This window comes from Talpa occidentalis, unplaced genomic scaffold (genome assembly GCF_014898055.3).
Source record: "Talpa occidentalis isolate TD23 unplaced genomic scaffold, MPIMG_talOcc4v2.1 talOcc4.3, whole genome shotgun sequence".
NCBI lineage: Eukaryota > Metazoa > Chordata > Mammalia > Eulipotyphla > Talpidae > Talpa > Talpa occidentalis.
In genome coordinates this window covers 145,705,218-145,727,855 of record NW_023603184.1, presented here as the reverse complement: position 1 = coordinate 145,727,855, position 22,638 = coordinate 145,705,218, and the positions used below count along the sequence as shown (strand labels likewise).

Here is a 22,638-nt window from a genome sequence, read left to right as displayed (position 1 = left end):
AATTTTCATCAAATCTACATACCACGCTGCCACCAGCCTCGCTTCTAGGTAGCGGCCTTCACACCAGCTGGTCATCTTAGTGCCTTTCGTTAAATAGCATCACCTTCCCAAAGGTGGCTCATCAGGTGGGAAGAGGGGAGCAGGTGATGCCTCCTTAGGGGAGAGAAACTGACCCGTCGTTCCTGCAGAGGAAACCTTGCAAGGGTTCGGGTGTGAAGGGAGATTCCAGTGTAGACGTTCACCGTGGCCGACTGAGCGGGGGTGTTTTCCTAATCCGCATCTGTGATTGTTTTTTTTTTTAAACTAGTTTGCTCTTAGAAGCGCCTCTAACCAATGTGTTCCTGAAATCAACCTCATTTAGGACTGTGGATTGGAGGGGCCCCTTTCCAACATGCAGGTCTTCGCAGGATGCTCCGTCTCTGTGCAGGGTTAATGTCAGGGTCACCTGGAGAGGCTCCCCCGTCGACCCCCCCAACTTGAGTCGTTAAACCATGTCGGCAGCAGGAACAAGGCGATCATTGGAGCGGAGCGCGGGGACTCAGAGCTAATTTCCCAGGGATGGCTCCGCTTTTCTTACGAGGGAATAATTGACCCATTTATGGTCTTCTTTCAGCTCGTTGTGGATCCTTGTGCCAGCAACCCTTGTCACCATGGCAACTGCAGCAGCCGCCTGGACGACTACCTCTGCATTTGCAATGAAGGCTTCGAAGGTCCCAACTGCGACCAGGCGCTCCCCAACCTCCCAGCCTCGGGCTGGACCGAGTCGCTAGCGCCCAGGCAGCTCCAGCCGGTCCCCGCCACCCAGGAGCCGGACATCATCCTGCCCGGCTCCCAGGCCACCGTGACCCTGCCCACCTGGCAGCCGAAAACAGGGCAGAAAGTGGTAGAAATGAAATGGGATCAAGTGGAGGTGAGGACGTTTTATCGCATGTAATTTTATGGAAGAAACCATTGAGGTTAAATAATTCCAGTGGTTGTAACAGCGGCCATGACAATGAAGACTTTCAGTCACCCTCTGCACACAGTCAGGCCTTTTCCCTTCTGTAGGGAATCTCTCCTGGTTACACAGCCGGGGATTTCCAGTACAGTTGTTCTTGTGTGCAGGAAGGGTGAGCAAGAAAGGAAAAGGGGTGACATTATTTTCTGGAATCATATCCACATACATTTCTGGGAGAGGTGGGGGCAGACAGCAGGGAAGAGCCATCTGAACAAACCTAAGGCTTGTTCTGCCTGCGGGCCACACCTTTCTCTGCCTTCCTTATGGGTTAGTCTCCAGTTTGGGTAGCAGCACCGTGGTGGGGTTTAAAAACAGCCATCACTGACTTGTCAATATACTGAGAATGCATTTGAGAACGACAATTTCAAAATGTATTTATTTTGGCAATAGCAAACTCTCTTGACTATCATCCAGTCTGGATTTGGCCTGTTGTATTTTCAAGCTCCTCAAAAGTCTCATTCTGAGGGTTTTTCAGCAGCTCCATAAAAGTTTGGGAACTAATCGAGCCCACGCATGTGGGATATCAGTAGTGTGGAATGTCATGCCATGTCTCGTGCTTCTAGATGACATCCTTACAGTTGTGTATTAGTATAGGTTTTGTCACATATATGAAATAACACCTAGATCTTGATGTCACATATACTGGAATTAAGCAATGTGCCTAGAAACTTCTCTTCTTGTTATAAAAGAGGAAAGGCAGTATTTCTTCTTGCTAAGGAGAACCAGTTGACCCACTTTTAGTTTTCTGTCCTTGTCACACAATTTCTGAAGGCCACCTTCAGCTAGCAGTGCGGTTAACCTACTAAAATCCATGAGCTTGTTCTGATTTCAGAATTAATAAATGCGTTCAAGTTAGGAGGGTAATGCCTCCTTGCTGAGTGACTTACTTCTTGCATGTGAACTAAATTTGGTTCCACACTTTTGAAGAAAGTATCCTTTAAACAAAATCCTTTCCCCCCACCCCCAGCCATTTCAATCCTTTTATTTAAAGACACGCGTCCTGCAGTGGGTAAGTGTAAAAAATACACGCCTCATCTTCCTGCCAGGCTGTTCTGTCTTAGGCTCTTCAAGAAGCAGGTTAAAAGTGCCAGAATAAGTCACTTGGTTATATGTGGGCTTCCCCGTTTCATGAAATAATGATGCCTTGGAAACAGGGGACTCTGGAGTCCTGGGGGCTAAAATCTATTTAGCCAGTGCGGCGCCCATCGTGTCCTCAGTGGGCATTATCCACAACGGCTCCCCGGCCTCTGGGCAGTGACCACTAAGGCTTGGGGCGGGCTGACAGCTGAGGATTTCTGTATTCCCAGTTCATTCGGTGATGACAAGCACTTTGATCTAGGCTTTGAAGGGTCATGAGGGACACGAGGCATGAGCAGCAAATGAAGGGACTGGTTGGAAGCAGCTGATGGGCACGGCTCAGGTGTTCACAATATGTGCTGATCAGCACAGCCTCCCCCCTCCCCGCTGCCTTTTTTAGTCACATCATGTAACACTTTGGGGAACACGTCACTTCTAAGTAACATTTCCACGGGGAAAGAGAAGGGCAACTATCCAGCTACCGGCCTTGGCATGGGCCCCGAGACCCACCTTGGCCAGAGCAGGCTGCCTGACAGGCCGCTTCCTGCCCACCGCTTTGTAGTGATGCACCTGCCTTTGTCGGCCAGTCCTCAAGGTCACCCCTGTTCGCCAAGCACTTAATCCCTCTTTACCCTTAGACTGAGCTGTGGCCCCGCCTGCGGTTACATGAAGCGAGCAGGGCCTGCGGCCCTCACCTGCACTGTCCCTTCATCCGTTTCGCCATCCAGGGACTGGCAGATCTTCTCAGGGGAGCTTTTGCTTTCAGACATGCTTAGCTTTTATTTTCTTCTGAGTTCTTCAGGTTTCTTTTGTCCTGTCTCTCTCACAACCCAGTGTCATCGATGGGGACAGAGGGGACTCAGCTCATGGGATCCTACAGTGTAACACCACCTTGTGCTGGGATCAACCCTGATCATTTGTCCTTTTCGGTTCCAGGTGATTCCAGATGTTGCCTGTGGGAATTCCAGCTCGAACAGCTCCGCGGGGGGCCGCCTGGTGACCTTTGAGGTGCCACAGAACACCTCTGTCAAGTAAGCAAGTCCCAGGGTAGCAGCTGTTGAGAGCCTCGCCGTGTTTCTGTTCCCGTTCCATACTGTTTTGACGACTACTGTTGTGTAGTATAGTTCGAGCTCAGGTTCAAAAATGGTTCCGCCATTTTCCTTTTCTCTCAGGATTGCTTTAGCTATTTGGGGCCTCTTGTGTTTCTGCACAAATTTAAAGATGAACTAGTGTTTTGGGGGACAAAAGTAGATGGCTCTTAAGGTGATGTTGCTAAGTGAAATAAGTCAGGAAGTGAAAGATGGCTACTGAATGTTTTCATGTATTTGTGGACTATTCATAACCAAAGAAAACAAACTGGCAAAGCTCAGCATAATTAATTCTTAGACTGAAAAACATACCGGTTACCAGAGGGAGAGAGGGCGGGGAGGAGCATAGGGGCAGGGAGGAGGTGAGACATTGGCATGGGATTCTGGTGGAGGGTGAGTGAAGCATGTATACATATGGAGGTATGAAATTGCACCCACAAAATGATACACTTATGTAAATGACTGCCAATTTAATAAATTTTGTGAGGAAGAAAGGGTTGTGGCGTTACGCTGGGTTATCTACCCCTGGAAGCGGCCTTTAGCTGATCAGTCAGAGAGAATGATGGGTGGAGTTCTGTGTGCAGACAAGGAAGGCCTACATCCCTCAGAAGCTGGGGAGGCCATTTCTGAGACTATTCCAGTGGAGACCCGGGCGGCTGGGGAAGCGGAGCTGTGGGAATGAGGCTGGTCTGGGTAGCGCCAGTGTGAGGTAAGAAAGGCTGATGCCTTAGAGAAGATCCAGGGAGCCTCTCAGATCGAATGGCTTTGCTTCCAAAATTTCTTGGCCTCTTAAAATTGGGATGGACCATTGGTTGAATTCATATGCACAATTCCCCCCAATTTAAAATCCAAACATTTTATCTTTAAAAACAAGCAGCTGGGAAGAGAGTGTTTTGATTTGTTTTATTCTTAAACTCTTTCAAGTTACATCTTGTCCATTGTCACCAGGGGGGTTGGGGAAGAGACATGTGTGGGGGAGCAAACTGGATGAACACCTGCTGGGGGGTCAGGTGCTTTGGGTTGCTGGGGAGACGGGTGCAAGGGAGTGAGGGTACAAGGTGGGGTGTCCCCACCTTGCAACGGAATATCCTTGCTGGCCAGTCTTTGGCGGGTGTTAGAAGACTGGGGAGCAACAGGGCCCTCGTTCACCAGCCTGCCGTGCTGGCTGGCTCTAAAGGGGGCAGTGGGTCCTATCAACTGTCCCCCATCAATGCAGGCTATTTTTGCCCTTCTTGCCTTCCGAAAAACTGAGTCCCTGAAAAATGTTTGGAAGGGGGTCTTTGCTGCATTGGCCCTGCATCCCCTCCCCCCAGCCTCGACCTCACTCAGGAGGGGAAGAGCCTAATGGGCTGTGCCTGAGGGAAGAAGTTCCAAGAAAGGTGTGGCTGGGTGGCAGCTTCATGTTCTACCAGCAGGGGGACCCCGGTCCTAAGCGTTTCCTCGCTCAGCTCACAGATGAACCCCCACCTTCCAGAGCGGGGGTTTTGAAAATAGGGATCTTAGTTTCCTGCCAGCCCTTCCTGGTCTAGGTCACACCCTCTTACGCTCATAAGCCTTTCCGAACAGTTCCTACCTTCTGTCCCTTTACTGTTTTAGTTTCTGTTTCTCCACAAACCCCACAATCTCCAGACCCTCTGAGGCTGCAGAGCTGGACAGAAAGAGCCGTCCAGCCAGTGCTGGCGAGCGGGAGAGCCGAGTGGGGTGGGCGCCTGGTTGCCCGGCACCTGCTGTGCCCTTTATTCACGAGCCCGTCTCTTTTGAAGCCCATGTGAGCAGCCTGCTACACCTGGTGCTCTGTGTGGGGGCAACTGTGTTCTTCTGGAAGCTTCCATTCCCCGGGGCACAGAGGAAGGAATGGCAGCAGGGAAGGTCTCTGGCTGAGCCCTAATAAGGATGCTTCCCAGGTGGAGAAGGCAGAGGCTGGGAGATGGGGACAGACCTGGTTGGGAAAGAGATGCCCCTTATTCCCGGAGCATCAGGGTGCAAGGATGGAGCTGCAGGGTTGAGGCTGACAGGAAAGGAGGAGGCTGAGGCTGATTTGCCTTCTGAGGCAGCTGTTCTGAGACTTTTATCCAGACCACAGCTCCCTGGTGCATGGCGTGCTGCACCGAGCCAGACAGGACTGTCTTCTGTGGGTGCTGGGGAGTGGGGATGCTGGAAGTGCTGGGGAGGGGGTGCTGAGGGGTGCTGGAGAGTGGGGGTGCAGGGGGTGGAGCCAGTAGTTGAGCCTTCCATACCTGACAACCCTACTGCGTGTCAGTCCTGCTGACAACTCTGTCTGCTGTGGGTAGGAGCCGTGTCCCTCCCGCTCTTCATCAGTGAGTCAGATGGCTGCCCAGAGCTGAGTGTCTCTCAGTGTTTGGGGGGGCATGTTGTGAACAAGTGGGGGACAGAGGGCAAATGGCAGCAGTGTGGCAGAGAGGGCGCCTTCGCTGCCAGGCCTTGTGGGTGGACGGCGCCTGTGTTTTCATTTTCCATTTGCTGGGCTGAATTTTTCTGCTGACATGGCTCCTGTTTTCAGGATCCGGCAAGACGCCGCCGCCTCGCTGATCCTGCTGTGGAAGGTCACGGCCACGGGGTTCCAGCAGTGCTCCCTCATCGACGGCCGGAGCGTGACCCTCCTGCAGGCCCCCGGGGGGCTGGTGCTCCTGGAGGAGATGCTGGCCTTGGGGCACAACCACTTTATCGGTGAGCGCGGGGCCTTTACCCACTTGGCTTGGCGTTTACGGGCCGCGGGTGGGAATCGCGTCCAGCTTATCGAGCTCCGGCCATGGGCACTATGTCTGGTGAGGATCTGCTGGCAGTCAGAACTGCTTCCCAAGGTGTCACTCGCCGTGTGGCTGAGTGGAGACCGTGGGCTCGGCCCTGAGCTGCCCCCGGCCCTGGACGCGGCTACGCCGGCCTGTGGTCTTGGGCACGGGATGCTCTGAATGTCACGGGATGTTACTTTTTGACTCTCTAGTCCATTTTCTCCAGGAATTGTGGACAAGCGGAGGCACTGAATGCTGGTCCCTCAGAAGAACCCTGTTCTCACTCACTGTAGGCCTTCCCCAGGGCCCCCCAGCCAGTGATTTCCCACGTGAGAGCCTCCAAGGCAGAAGCTGCTTGGAGACCACGACCCTCGTGGGGATTCCTCTTCCCACCCACCCACCCATCCACCCTCACCCTCTCCTCCAAGGGTCACTCTGCCCTTTTACTCTTTGTCAGCTAACTGCTTCAGACCTCTCTGCCCTGGAAGAGAGAAGCACCCCCAGCCCCGCCCCCCTCCACTCAGGCTCGCCCCTTGAGTCCAGCGCCCGCCTTGCCAGGTCGGTCGTCCCCTGGGTTGTCTCCATCCCTCACCGAGCATGACGTGCCTTTGCAGGCGAACCTTGGAGCTCTGCCCCGGCCTCTTTATTGGCTTGTTGCTTCTCAAAGTCTCAGCTCAGAGACGCGAGCTCAAGGTTTGCAGCCCCCACCCCGGCCAGTGCACCTGAGACCCCACCTTGCTCCCTGCTCTTGACACTGTCTCCTGCTCAGTCACATATTCCACGGGTCCTCAGGCAGCGTGTGTCTCTTGGAGGGGGCTGGGAAGGTCAGATAAGATGGAGGATGTGAAAGTATAGATCATAAAGATTAGGGGTGATTCTAGTGTGCTTTCTCTACTTTCTTCTGAGATATGGTAAGTAATTTGCTAAGATATATGGAAAATATACAATAAGACTTATTCTCCAGTGTATATATATATAAATATAACAATAAAATGAATGACTCAGCTTGGTATATTTCGTATTGCACTTTACAGTTGATGAGAAGGTCTTTTCCCAGTCCTTGCAAATCCTACTTTGGAGGAGGGGGTGTGGAACAGGCATGTTGTTGGGTAGACAGAAGAAGGTAAGGAGATGTGAGCTTGGGAAATGGACTTGTTGGGAAAGAAGGGACGGGTTTTGAACTATAGGCTGGGGTTTGACTATTAAGATGGATGTTAGATCGGCACAGCAGACCTCTCCTGCCTCGCCCGACCCCCACCCTCGCCCCTCAGCAGTGTATTCAGTAGATCCGCCTGTTCTGTTCTGCTCCCTACTCTGTCTCTGGTGAATCCTCTCACTCCCCCCCACCTCTGGCCTATATCCCAGCTCTTGTGTGCATAAATAAATCTTTAAAAAAATGGCAAAAAAAAGATGGATATTGGATCATGACAGCGTTTGTGTGATGTAGTATAGTCAAGAGTCAAATCTAAATTTTATTCCATACTCTATTCCAAGCAATTGTGATTTGCTTCTGGGCTTGTGTTAGCATTGTTTCTAAAAGGAAACGGCTTGTTTATTTTGACAAATAGTTTCAATTTTATTTTATATGGGTCTTATGATTTTCTAGATTAACCTGCCTTTCTATGACATGGAGCTAACACTTCAAGAAAATCTCTGAGTTATTTCTACTCTTTAAAATGTCGTCAGAAGAAACCCATGTGAAACATTAGCCTACATTTTATACTACTCTTTAAATGGGGTGGAGAGGGAGGAATAGGGTTGGACATTAATAGAGAAATGTTTTCCAGCATTAATGTGAAATTTTTCTTTTGAGATACAAGGAAACTTGAATTCCAATGCAATTCAAACTCATTTTGTTAACAAAAAATTATGGAAATTATTTATCTTTGCTTGAAATATGTCACTGTTTGAGCAATAATTAAAATAACCATTGGATGCATTCAGACTAAAATAGGAATTCTTTCCCAAAAGAGACATCTTCGGTGCTGACAAGGTGCCTGATTTGGAGTAGCATGCTTTACTTCTCGAAACTTTTGTTTTCCATTTTGAACATTTATAATCTGCTATCTTTTAAAATTTCCTAAATAGAACTTTCTAAGTGTTCTTGGGGCTTTGTACTAGAGATCACAACCTTCCAGTGTTGTTCTCCTTCAAGGCAGCAGTCGCTCCCGTCTCCAGTTCCTGCTGAGGGATGATGGTAGCTCCTGACGATGATAAATTGGCCACATCCACACATCAGGACCTCTATCAAAATCTTTTTATCTTAAAGAAACAAGTTTTATCTCTCGTGATCGCTGTGAAAGCTTTACGCTTACTACATCGACATGTTTAATGCTCTTTTTGTTAATTTTTTTTCTCGAAAGCAGCTTCTTAAAATAATTGATTTTTATCATACGGAACTCCACAGACATGAATGCGTTTTTGCTAAGAGCCAAAAGTTTATTTTGAAAAGGACAGTAGCATCCCTCTGACAGGTGAGCAAATCCACGCTAGTGCAGAAGGGAGAATGTTCCCCTCAAAGCAGACTAAAGCCCCAGCATTGGCGCCTGGTCCTGTGTAACTACGCCTCATTCATTTGATCATTCACCTGGAAGAAGCTTCTCTCCCTTTCATTGTTATTCCTTCCATCGCTCACAACCAGAGGTGCCAGAGACCTGCTCCGGGGAACAGGGTTGAGGAGAGGAATCCGAAAGAACCAAGAAACGAAGAATTGACAGACATAAAATAGAGTTGAAGAGAAGTGGGTCCCAGGGACACAAGGCTTTTTAGTCCCAGCTCAAGTGTCCCGAGTACCTGGTGCAACTCATTTTTATTGATACAAACCGGTCCCCTCCTCCTTGCTAGTTGCTAGACAATGAATCATTCTTAGTATTTAGCCTGGTCTGGGCACACATTCACCGCCAAGGTTCTGGGGTATCAGGTATATTCTACTCCCTTTTTAATCTTGCCTGTTTCTCAGGCTTAGCTTTGCTGACACAGGAAAGGGCACTGTGGTCTGGACACGGGCCCGTCTTGCAGCCTGTGTCGGCCAGTCTTTCAGTCACCACCCTGACATTCTCCTGTCTCAGCACCTCACGCCTTAGGGGTCTCCAACATAAAGGTATTTTAAAATCTCTCTGCCACCGAGCAGAGGGCATGCTTCTTTGTCTTTAGAAGGCAAATTTGGCGGCTGTCCCCAGGGTCACACAGTCTTTTAAAAAATTCATTGCCGCGTGCCTGGTGTTCATGGTCTACGCATTCCAGATAATGACCTATTTCAGTGCCACCACATTGAATTTTTTTTATGGTTTCCTTCATTCCCAGCGCCTTCTGAATAATCACACTGCTTCATGGAGAGGAGAGGCTGGAGGGACATCCTACAGCCTGCTGCTCTTCTGTGCCTCGGCAGGAGCTGTCTCTCTCCTGCCCCCAAATTTCAGCTCTTCTGCCCTCTCCTTAATTATTCCCTCTGTTTCTTCTAAATATGTTTCTTGCAAATATGTTAGTTGCTTTATGCACTGTTTTGGGGTAAATAGCTAACTTGCCCTTTGTTTAGCCTTGTGTGCTCCATGGGGAGCATTGGAGGTGCTCATTAGCTCCCTGAGTGATTTGTTGCTCCAGCTGCGTTTCCTTGAAACTGTCTTCACTGGGCTTATTTGTTTTTGACTTGGCATTGCTTGGAGGCACCGTGTGATGGACCATTTCTGGGGCGAGGCTGTGCTGGCCGTCTGGTGTGTGCTAGAAGGCTCTAGGTGAACCCCCTTGGGCTCCTTCCCTAGGCTTTTATTTCTTCTTGTCCATTACCCTTGGGTGTATTTCTTGTTGCTTCTTCATGGTGGACCCACTGTCCCATCCCCATCTGGAACCACCCCCCGCCCCCATTCTCTCTAAGCCTAATAAGTCCCTTAAATCTAGTCTTTAAGACCTCATTTAAATTTTTATTTGGAGTGGTTTTGGAGAAAAATGAGCAGCCAAAGATTCTGCTCTATGTGGATTCTCAAAGCTCCTCTAAGGCTTATACATTCTGATGCATACACAGACAGCCCGAGAAGGGGCTCGTGGGGATTCTCTTTAGATCAGGACGGCGGGGGACTGGGGTGGGGTAGATGGCAGGGAGGGGTATGATTGTAGACATTCATGCCTCTGGTCTTTGCACTTGCTCAGACAAGTCTTGCTTTTCCCCTGACACCTTCCATGGCCCATATTTGTTGTGGTTCTGTATGGTGCTTTAGCGCTTCTCTCTCCTTTGACATTATTTTCACTTTGATTCAGCTGGTCCTCTCTATTCTCTCTTTCCAGGGCTCAGCTGCCTATATGTGCCTTTTCTTCTTCCCTTATTCTACTGCCCACTACCCACCATTTTTCATATTATTTTTCCCATATTTGTATCATTCTTAGAGTTTTTAGTACATTTGTAGGTCTAATTATATCATAAAAATAACTGAATTTTTGTGTTTAAACCAGATCAATGGTGGTTCATCTATGATCTACTGAAAAGCTGTCTTATACCTTCATAGATCCGCCTCAGCTTCTCAGAATCAATGTTGTATCCGTGACCCATAGGGATGTCCTTGTACGGGCCGGGATCATGTCAGGATCACAGCTGCTGGATTAGCCACAGAGCCCTGGGAACAACTTCGAGGTCTCCATAGCCCATGTGGTAACTGGATCCAAAACTTCCCCAGGGGCCTCCCCGGTGGCGCAGCGGTTGAGCGCTGGGTTGCGAAGCTGCCCGCAGCGTCTGCGGCGCCGGTTCGATCCCCCGGCTGCTCCCCGGCCACCAGAGGAGGGTCCCACATGGCGCGCAGACCTCTCCTGCCGCCCGCTGCTCCCCTCAGCAGTGTACTTCGGTCCTTCTGCCTGCTCTGCTCCCCGCTCTGGCTCTGGTGAATTCTCTCACCCTCCCGTGCTTCTGACTGTATCCAGTGCATGTATAAACAAAAAACAAACAAACAAATAAATAAATAAGCATGCCTCTAAAAAAAAAAAAAAAAAAAACACAAAACTTCCCCAGTCTGCCCATGCCCCACTTGTGCCTGTGGGCTGGCATGCTTTATGTTGCCTTGATATGAAATTTCAAATTTAAGAAGGTTCTTGTCTTGCAAAATAATTTCCAAATTAGTGCATTCTGTTTCTTTTCTTCTCTTAAAAAATAAAGAGGAAGAATGAGATACTTCAGAGGGTCCAAAGAGGTTTAAGACTTTTCTTGAGTCCGTGAGAAGATGGCTGTGGTGCCAAGGGCTGAGTTCTTTATCACCTTCCCTGCTACATTTTCCCTGGCTGGCGTTGTGGCACTTCCCTGGAGATACAGTCTTCTGCAAACCAACAGTTTATACTGACTTGTTTTAAAGAAAGAATGGAATTTTCAATGCAAAACCAACTCTTGCTGACATTCTTATGCAGAAATTCCTATTCTGGACTCAGTTGACCCTGGTTTTGTGGTAAAAGTCATAGAAATTGAAGGTAAATTCCTGAGGCCCCAGAAATTCCCGGGATGCAAATGTCTGTGTGTTTGTGCATCCTGCTCTAGGGAGAGTGAGAGGTCATTGGGTTCCCAAAGACCTCTGCTTCCCTAAGCATTTCAGACCCACCACTCCGGCTGCACATGTGATCACGTGAGAGTTTGGGCTTTACAGCATTCGCTGCTAACCCAGTGATGTTTCCTTCCATGGAGTCACCTGCTTCCTGAGTCTCCACGTAGAGGAACGTGAACTAGTCATAGTTTTAGGCAACAGGACTATGGGAAATACTCAGTTCTGCATTCTTTTAGAAAACAAATACTGCATACCTCTTGTTTCCCAGGCACAGTACTAGTCTAGAAAGGCAAGGATGACTTAGGAGCAGTGTCACATGAGTGGGCAACAGGGGCAGAAACCAGCATACCGACAGGGTTTGTGCAGAGGCACCCCTGGGGTTCAGAGGAAGGACCAGTAAACTGTCGGGTGAGGGAGGACAGACACTGTGGTCTGCTGTACAAAGGGCACTGTATGACATTTTGACGGCTCAGGAGCCTGTATCATTAAGATAATTCAATACTAGTGTTAGAAACTGACTAGAGACTCTCACACCTGGAAACAGAACTTATTTCAACAAGCACAGAACAGAATCTTTGAAAATCCCGCCCACCCCTCCAACTGCCTCTCATCTTGGATGTGAACGAGTTTGCATCAAGTTAAGTGCTCCAAGAGTGAGTTTTATTTCCTAGGCTCTCTGTTTATTTTTAACAGGCAAAGGAAAGACCTTCTCATCTTTGATGTGCATTTTCAGATAATCTTTTGGAATCCTTTATTAAAGCGCAGTTTTCTTATTCCTGGCCTCTCTTCCTTTCCTTCTGAATAAATTATTCCTTAAGACTGGTCCTTTAAAATCTAAGTTTTAGGATAATTTAACTGGAGTTTGGGTGTCCTCGGTACATCTAATGAAGAGAGGAATTTGGGGGGAGATGCTCTGAAAAGCAAGAGATGCCATGAGGACTGCCATGGGGGCCAGCTTGAGCCAGATTCAAAAGGGAAGAAATCACAGTAGGAAAGTAGGGACAGGAGCTGTTTTGGCATCCAAGTTAAGCTGTAGAACTCCCAGAAGCCTTGTATCATGGCCCATATTAATTTGTGTGTGTGTCTGTCTATCTTAGTAATTTAGGCACCAGACCTCCAAGTGGGTCTGACCTTATCTCAGTCACTTCTTGATAAATTCTTTTGGTTTTTGCTCAGCAGGTAGAAGGAACCAGGGCATAAATAAACTAGACCTGGCCACTCTCACTTGCTCTATCTTGTCCTCACCCGCCTTCTAGTTCCCTGACCATGCGAACCACAGAGGATGGCCAACCTGTCCCTCTTTGAAAGACTCAGGGTGGCAGGGTAGGGATGGGAGGAGAGAAGGACCAGGTCCAGACCAGGACACGTCAGGTACCATGATTCCCATGTGGAAATAAAGATGCCTGGCATATGTTGGAACGGCCACTGGGAGATGCAGAACAAACTTTTGTAACAGTGAAGAACGGACAGCTTGCCTACTTTTCTTCTGTATGTTCTTCCCGTTATATTTTCCTGGCTCGGATGTCCCTTTTAACTTGTATTTTACTATTTAATAGTATGTATTTCCTGTCAGTCCCTCAAATCTTATAGACTAAATTAGGATATAAAGAAATAAGATAGTGGTACTTAGAATTTCAGAATGTTCTGTTTGCATCCTAGGTCTGACCCAGTAAAGCTGGGCTGATTCTTTGAAGTGTCTTAACTCCTCTTTCCCAGCTGTCCATTGCTGCTGGACTGTTTGCAGAAATCACCCCTTTCATTCTCAAAGTGTCCAACCTGCCTGCTCACACAAAGACCTCAGTGTCCAGGTCATTCTCAAACAACCCTGTGATGTTTTGTTAGTTCTTCTTGGTGGAGGTAGATGGGTACATCCCATCTTATTCAAATCTGGGTTTCTGGGACCTCCAGCCCCTGGGCTGTGCCTTGAGCTGGAACCTTCCCCTCTAAGCCCATAGGCATGGTGTCTTCTCCAGTCAGTATACTGGATGAATTCTCATTTTTGCCGCAGCCCCATGCTTTCCTCCACAATTGCTGCTCTGTCTGGCTGCCGGCCCATGGTGGGCCCCCATTTCTGTGGTCTGGACCCTACCCTCACGATACCCCAGCAGTTCTGATGTGGACCATGCCTGGCTCTCCATGCTAATGATAGCATAAGGGGGATCCATCTTCCTGGTCCCTTGGCTTGAATTGCTGACCTTCTTTTCTAGACATCCACATAACCCCAACTCTGCGAGTTTCCCTTTGTTCCTCGGGGTACAGCCTCTTTCCCAGCTCTGTCTCTTTGCCCTTCCTGCAACTCTTTTTTTAAATTAAAGATTTACTTATTTATGCATACAAGAACTGGGGTACAGGCCATAGGTGTGGGGGGTAGAGGATTTACCAGAGACAGAGTGGGGAGCAGAACAGGCTGATCTTACTGAAATACACTGCTGAGGGGAGCAGTGGGGGAGATAGAAGAGGTCTGCTGTGCCATGTGGGTAGCTCCCTGGCCGGGGATTGAACTCGTGCTGCAGCGGCTGCGGGTAGCTTCATAGGTTGCATCTTAACCCCTTGAGCCACCAGGCAGGTCCTGCCCTTATTCCAAATCTTTAATAAAACCTTAGCTTTCCTAGCAGCTTGCCTCACTTCCCCCCGACACCTCCTCTATAGCCAGCATCACATGACTTAGTATCTGCACATTTATGTCCTCATGTTTTTGGTGTGTTGGTCTTAGAGCTTCAGGTAGACGGTGAACTCCTTGAGAGAAGGGACCTTACAACACGCTGGCCACACGTAGTCACTGGAGTGATTCCAACTTTGTTCACATGTGACTGTTGTTCTGCTTGAGAAATGCCGTGCAAAGAAAGCTTCCAGCTGCAAATGTCAATCTCAAGAATTTTTGTACATTTTCATAGCCCGCCTCTGTGACCTTTCAACTTACCCCCTTTTTGTTATATTAAAAGTATTTGAAGATCAAATGCAAAAAGAAAGGAAAAGAAAGTCAGGAAGAAACTTCATCATTCTTTTGGGAACACTACATTTTGCATTTTGTCCTTTAAGAGATCTTACTCTGGGGAACAAGGAAAAACAGTCAAAGAAAGTTTGGAAAGGATACCAGCTATTGAATCATTAACATTTTTTTTTTTTTTTTTGCTACAAGCTTAAGATTTAACAAAGAAAATGCAAATGTTTTACCACTCCCAGGTCATCTTACAACCACAGTTGAATATGGTCTACTGAACTCTCTGCAAAGGGGTGGTGGTGGGGGACTTCAAATAAAAAGCTATCTTTGGAAGAGAACAAAGGTAGAGAAAGTATAAGATTGCCCCAAAGAGCATAATTTAGATAAAATTCTCATAGCTCACCTCTGCCTGGTCAGAAGATTTCTATTTAATTTAAATTGAAACTATTTACTTAAACTGAAACTATGTTTCAATAGTATTAGCAATCTGGATTACTGTTTTTGGTTTTTTTTTATTGGTAGTGAATTTGTGTGTATATGTGTGTGAGAGAGAGAGAGAGAGAGAGCGAGAGAGAATGTGTGTGTGCACACATGTGCATGTGCCTGTATGTATTTATATTTAGTTGACCTGAAACTTCAGTATCCTGCCGTCTTCCTAAATATCGTCAAGGTCACTGAATGATGACTGCCCAGACTTGGGGGATTGGAGGCTGGTGATCAAAGATGGAGACATTTCTCCCACCCTGGAGTTAGGCTTTGTTGAAAGGCAGCTTGCTGGGTTAGCCACAGGTCTCACTGCTCCATGGCAGACTCTTTAACAAGCTCCTCCGGTCCCTCTTTTGCACACCACAATTTTTGAAAATTCTAGGAACTAATCAAGAAGTAAAGAACAACCACTGTGTCAGGGAATAAAAGCAGTCTGAGTTCATGAATAAGGGCAGTTAAGCCTGTTTTCAAGATGCTTTTATAGTTGTCAGCATTTGTTTCAGAATATACGAGAACACAGCAGTGGCAGATAATTCTGCAATTTAGGTCTGAGGCATTAGGTGGGCTGGTTTGCCTGGCTTTAAGAAGCAAATTCAAGGTGTTTCTTTATAATCATCGAGTCTCCGCTCCCTCTCCATTCTGCCTTACTTTTTCCTCTTCCCTCAGCCCTTTAATTAATTAATTAATTAATTAATTAATTTATACAAGCACTGGGTACAGTCAGAAGCGCGGGAGGGTAAGAGAATTCACCAGAGCCAGAGCGGGGAGCAGAGCAGGCAGAAGGACCAAAGGACACTGCTGAGGGGAGCAGCGGGCGGCAGGAGAGGTCTGCGCGCCATGTGGGACCCTCCTCCGGTGGCCGGGGAGCAGCCGGGGATCGAACCAGCGCCGCAGAGGCTGCGGGCAGCCCCGCAACCCAGCGCTCAACCGCTGCGCCACCGGGGAGGCCCCCCTCAGCCCTTTAAAACACAAGGATAATGCATTTACTTATGGAGTAATTTGAAAAAATTAATCAGGAAATTTGGTTCCTGATCCAAGTGATTTTTAACCCAAATCTCACCCACATAATTTCATTAAAATACATCCTTAAAACTTTCTCTGCTTTTTTTAACTTAGAGACAAACTTTCTTAGAGCTTTGCCAGTTTTCTGTCAAAAGCTTTACTGGGTTTCTGACAGTGCACATTTCTACCAAGAAAGTAATTTCTTTAATTACCTTTTTTATAGCCAAATTTCTGATTCTTCATAACATCTTTTTCTTCTTTTTATGGAGGAGAGAAGGGAGAGAGGGAGGAAGACAGGGAAAGAGAAAGAAAAGAGAGAGTGTGGGAGAAGGAAGGTGAAATCAGAAGATCAGGGGGGTGGGGGGAGAGAGAGAGAGAGAGAGAGAGAGAGAGAGGGAGTTAAATATATAAATCTTATGTAAACCATATATAAACTCTTGGGACTATGGTTTTCTCTCACTAGAATATAATTTTCCAGTTTGCTCTCTTGAAAAATAAAAAAATTCTGTTATCCATGCCTTACTTTAAAAGTAATATATACAAGAAGAAAAGAATATCTGAAATGTACTCTTCTACAATCCTCCAGCCTTCCCTGACAACCAGCATTTACAATTTGTGGTATTTCCTTGCAGAAACTTTTCTTTGAAGGCCAGCTCGTGCACATAAACACACACTCACACTTTGTTGGAAAGAAGAACCCATTTGTGTGCTGTCTGGTTACTTGCATCTTCCACTTAATGTCTCACTGATGTTCTTTTATGTTAATAAATGTAAATCTACCATATTCTTCTTAACGACTGTATAGTGCTCCATTCAATCAATGCACTTTTAATGGATATGGTCTTGGTAACAAGTAGCTTTTTCTTCTCTTTTACCTGTGTCTTTCATACAAACTTTCCAACATCCTTACAACCTCATCTTTGTATGTTTTCTGGGGATTTATTTGGGTTCTATTCCCAGGTATGGAATGTACTACAGCAAAGCTTTTGAATATTGAAGCATCAAATCGTCTGCACCTTTCTTGCGGCGTTCATTCATACGGCTGCTGTATCTTTGGGGTTGTGCACTGTTCCCCTTCCACCCACTTTTGACTAGATGCTCCCAACTAGATCCAACTTGAAATGGACATTTACCTCTCAGCAACTTCCTTCACCATCTGAAGCATTTCAGAAACTCTTCAAGGAGAAAAGGGATCATTAACAGTTTCCAGAGCAAGACAGTTCCAATGCCTTTAGCAGAAAGTATTTAAAAGTGGTTTCAGCACCACATGCCAATTCACATTCACACCCCAGAGTACTAGGAAATGGAACGGTGTCATTCTGTGAGTACATCTGCATGTCAGAGTGAATGCATCAATAGAATGATGCCAGAGCAGAGGGAGTGAACAGGGGCCGTGCTCTCCTGGGCTCCTGTCACACTGTCACCTCCCACTTAATGTCATGCAAAGAGCATTCCTGTTCCGGAAGACAGCAGCCCCCTGCTGTTTCCAGCTCTCCTTAGAGGCTTTTGCTTTTCTGCTTTAAAACCTTGAAGATAAATATTCAACTTCCTTTCACATAGCCACTTTATGTGGTCAGAATCATTTCATAAGAATAGGGCAAAGGATTTTCCAGAAAAGACAAATATTTTAAAAGCTGCCAGGGATTCTTTCAGGATGCTCATTTGCTGTGGACACAAAAACCATGGCAGTTGTAATTGTTTTTCACAAAAATCTTGCATGTAAAACTCAAAGCAGCAAGGAAGTACACCTAAGGCAGGCACTTCAGCAGGAGAAAATTGACCTGTTTTTGGTGGGAGACGTGCATTTCAAAAGGCTCTCAGGCTTTCTCATCTCTAATGTTCTCTCTGACATTTGGGTTTTGAATGCTGTGATATTTTTGGTTCACACACGTCCTTAACAGGCAGTGCTCTTAAGGTTGTCCTATTTTAATGCTGGCATTGTGAGTTTGACCTACAAAAGTTATATTTGCTTGGTAGACAAGTGGAAAATCTCCTTAAATACATACACTAACAAATACTATTTGTCTACATCGCTAATAGCAAAGAACAGGCTCTGGAACATCACCAAGTTAAAAACCAGGATATATTATCTGCTCATCCACAGACATCCCTGTTTTTCATCAACACACATTTTTTTTTTAATGAAGATTTATTTATTTATGCATACAAGAGCTGGGGTACAGGCCAGAGGTGTGGGGGTTGAGAGAATTCACCAGAGACAGAGTGGGGAACCGAACAGGCATGTATGACTGAAATCCATTGCTGAGGGGAGCAGCAAGCGAGACAGGAGAGGTCTGCTGCACCATGTGGGTAGCTCCCTGGCCGGCCGGGGATTGAACTTGTGCTGCAGGCTGTGGACCGCTTCACAGAGCTGTGCTTAACCACTTGGCGTCAACACACATTTCTTGATTAATTACTGTGTATGGGACACTGCTACTACTGGGGAGATGTGGGTGCAGTAAGGTACATCTGAAGAAGTATGAACATGTACCTCTGAATATTATACAATGTTGCAAACCAAACTTGGCCTCAATGAAACAATAACACAAATAAATTAATAAATAGAACTTCTCTGGGGGGCAAAAAGAAAATAAGATTCCAATTCCTGACTTTGAAAGAATTTAATCTCCAGGCAGACACTATGTACTAGTAAATTATGTAGCCCAGATAAATCTTGTTGTCCCAAGGCTCAAGCTTATTTATAAAGTTACATTCAAATAAACAGTTTAGTAGCAAAATAAATAAATAAACTGATTTAAGAATCTTTAAATCTTTATTATCTTGAGGGATTATGAATAGGAGCTGGACAAGCGCGTTCCTCTTATGTTGCAAAACTGGGCTCAATTGTATCATCTTACCATTCTCTTAACTGTCTCCATGGGTGTCACTCACCTGGTGAATTTCTCTCTCCCACTTTCGATGTCTGCTCCTCAAAATCTCAACCCAGCACTCAGACGTTGAGGCATTTTCTCCCTTTCTGTTCCTGTTCTCCTAGCTCTTTATTTGGTATATCAGCATAGTCGCTCTGTTCTTTATTTTTAGTTCTTCTCTCTGTCTTGTCTACTATCTGGGTTCTCCACTACAAAGAACTTTCCTGGGAATGAACCCAGCAAGCAAGAGTCCTTCCCCAGCTCACCCCACCCTTAGGGTGAAATGCAAGCTTACTGTGCCCACATCTCCCCAGTACCAGCAATGTCCCATACATAGTAATTAATCAAGAAATGTGTGTTGGTGCCAAGTGGCACATACACATATGTCCATCCACAGATGTCCATGTGTACATGCATGATTGCTCATCCAGACTTAGCACAGGGGAGCAGAGACACGTGTGCCCAGCTCTGGTTTTAAACTCGATGAGTAGAAAGCTCTGAAGTGTCTTGCTGGCGTGTGTGGTAGTGACCATGAGACTGGGCAATGAATCTGAAAAGAAATAGGATTTTTGGAGTTGGAAATAATGCTAACATTTATGTGATGGTACAGTGGATAATCATGAATAAAAAACCAAATTAATAAACAATAAAAAAGCAAAGGCACAAGTAAATTTTCTATGGATGTGACAGTTGTGTTTTCAGAAGCGTTTTCTATAGAATATCAGGATGTGATCAGCTTCAATAAGCAGTCCTGATTATGAAGCTTGCATTTCATTCTGGGGGGCTGGGTCTGCTCTGGGGGTGGCAGACAGGCCCTCTACCCAGGCCAGGACCTGCAATTAGCATCAGAAATGGAAACTAAAGAACAAGAATCACTTGGTGTGTGCACTAATATTTTCTTTGTTTCAAATACAAAGGATCATTTTGCTTTGTTTCGTTTCTGGACTTCCCTTATACACTGAGCCCTGTTAGATATTGCAACAGTGAAACAGGCTGTTCAAACAAAGCCAGTGGGGATTTCGGACAGTAAAGGCTGTAAGAGAGATGGATAGCAATTTTCACTTGTTACGTTGATATTACAGAAAGAATCGATGACCAGATAGCAGTCTGGGGCTTATGTAAAGACTGAAGCAGATATCAAATCTGTTCTGGGCAAATAAAAGGAGCCCCTTTCAGTCACTGGACTGCCCGTCATGTTGAATTAAAGTGTTATTCCTGGAGAGATCTGACTGGGAACGGGGACAACCTGTCATTCATTCTTTCCTGGTAAGGCCCCCGAAGCAGGCTTGGTGGTGTTGCCTGTGGTCTGAGCAGGCAGGGTTTGTAATGAGTTTTACCACCTAAATTGGTCTGAGGCTCCGTGTCGAGGCTGAAGCTGCTTTGCTCTGTGGTTGGTGGTGTTTGATTCCTGTGCCCACTGAGGCTGTTAGCTAGATCGGGGGTGGGGGAAGGGGTTGCTCTTGTCACTGTCAGTTTTCTTTCCTGAGTGCCTTGTTATTCCTTGTTGCATAACCCTCTGGTATCCCAGATGTGCTGCCACCACATGTAGCCCCCTTTTCTTCCTCACCCTGCATCCTTCCCCAAAATATTTATTGAGCACCTAGTTAGGAGCTAGAAGTTCTTCTTGGTACTGGTGATACAGCATTGAATAAAACAATAGAAAAATCTTTGACCTCATTACTCATATATGTTAGTGGGGTGACAGGTGATAAAGAAACAATTCTGCAAATAAATAGAAAAATTGTAATAGGCACACTCTGCTGTGACTATAGCTGATAGTAAAAAATCTGGAACAGTGAGGGCACTACCTTTAAGAAAAATGATTAGGCTGAGATATTAACTAGACAGTAGGGAAACCTTTGCATGACGTGTGCAAAGGTCCTGTGGGTACAGAGAATTCATAATATGGGAGGAACTGCTACAAGCACATGACAGGAGTTCAGAGAACAAGGGTGAGAGAGGTGGACATGCAGGGGAGAGGTAGGCTGGGTCAAACGTGTTGGACTGCGGGTCCAGTGAAGGTCCTACTGGCAAGGAGTCATTGAAGAGAAGGGACTGATAAAGTCATTCCTCTAGCTAAAGGTCCCTACTGAAGTATTTGCATTTTACTTGGCAGAAAAGAGTCATCCTTCAGACAGCAGCTTCCATATCTGGAAGCCAGACACCTGGGGGATGTGGTAAACCCGAGGTGTCTTTGGCCACATTCCCAGAGATCCCGATTCACTGGGTTATGGTGGAATCGAACTAATAGTCCATGAAATAAAGTCTGTAGGTAATGCTGCCGCACTGCAGAGTCTAGGCATTTGTGAGCCAACTTGGAGGGGGGCTGAGTTATGGAGACTTTTCTGGAGCTCCAGAAAATGGAGCAGAGAGCAAAGGCTGCCTCTGAGCATCTTGAGGACTGAGTCTGAGAGGGCGACTTCTCTTCTGATGAGGATGCTACCAGGAGCTAGAAATAGCCCAGCCACATGGGCTGACTCTGAGTCAATCTTTCCACATTCCCTCACTTACTTTTCTCAAATCATGGCTCACCATTGGGACTTCATTGCAATACATTGAGTAGTTCTATTTTTAGTGGATTAAATACCTGCGCTGAAAAATGAAGTTGTTATGCGTAATTCAAGAAGCGAATGCATTTCAAATTAGACATCTGACCAAACACTTGTAAATTCAGGTAGCTTCTTTTATATAATCTTGAAGTTACCAGACAGTCTTGCAGTGGCCACTTAAACCTGGGCTTTTGGATCAAGCAGAGCAAAGAGCTGTAAAGAACAAAGACGATGAAACGATTATGTTCCCAGTGCTTGCAACAACCAGAAAGGAGGAAGCAAACATGTCAATCAACAGCTTTTCCTGTGAGTGCATCGGAAGGCCTGATTCTCTGACTCCCTAACTTTTATACAGTCATCCACAGGCCAATTAGCTGTGCATTTATAATTTCCCATTATTCTCACGTCAACACTGAGAAGTGATTAATTATTTTGGCATTATTAGTTAAGCCATTAATCAGGATGCATTCACAGGGTATTAATGACTGGATGTGGTAGGCAATTGAATATGAGTTCTACAGTAATTTAGCAATTGATTTACTAGTATTTGATGAGTTGAAACTATACTAATGGAAGATTAAGTGATACAATTCGAACTGATTATGAAAAGGCGATCAAATGGACATTAAAAAAGAGATAAGTGAAGAATTTCAATTGTATATTTTCCGTGAGCCAACAAAATTTCAAAGGAAAGTGCAAATTAATTTTTATGTTCTACCAATGGGTATTCAAGAGCTGGCATTAAAAAATGTGTCCAATTATGATGTGGTTTTCATATGGAATGAGAAAATTTTTTTTCTAAGTGGAGATTACTTCATGCCAGAAATAGGCACAGGGAGAGATTTGACAAGCCTAGTTATAAATTTTGCTTCAAAAAAGGATATTATAATTTGAATATTTTTATACCATCTTGTCATTATATTGGCCAGGGTCTATTGGATTAATTGTTGGTTATTCTTTAAGAACTCTTTTAACCCTATGAAATGTAGTTGTACCTCATTTATTCAGATATATATCTTTACAACTTTAAGTCTAGAGCCTAGCTTTTGAAAGTGGAGCCTAGAAATGATCTATTTAATATGGTAGATAATAAAAATCACATTATGAATGTGTGATAAACTTTTATTTGGACATGATTTTCAAATTCTAGTAATAATTTTTAAAAGTAGCGATAATTAAAATTCTATTTCAGAAGTTTCACATGAGAGGGACCGAGCTAGGGGAGTCTCAAAATGACTTCCTTGCTATTTCTTAGTTCTACTATATCTTTGTTCTGCTGTTTACTCAGGGACCATACTTTCTTTCCCAGAGCCTTTTCCTCAGACTTGCAAATATCTATATTAATTCAGGACTCCACTTTAAATA

General features: G+C 45.8%; 1 protein-coding gene across 1 annotated transcript in view; it reads left to right on the top strand.

Moving 5' to 3' along the window:
• DNER (delta/notch like EGF repeat containing) overlaps positions 1 to 22,638 on the top strand; it is a 249,442-nt gene that overhangs the window by 96,728 nt on the left and 130,076 nt on the right. The window contains exons 2-4 of the mRNA XM_054700131.1: positions 614 to 910; positions 3,011 to 3,105; positions 5,684 to 5,850. Of these exons, the coding sequence (XP_054556106.1) occupies positions 614 to 910; positions 3,011 to 3,105; positions 5,684 to 5,850 (559 nt within the window). The remainder of the gene's footprint in view (positions 1 to 613; positions 911 to 3,010; positions 3,106 to 5,683; positions 5,851 to 22,638) is intronic.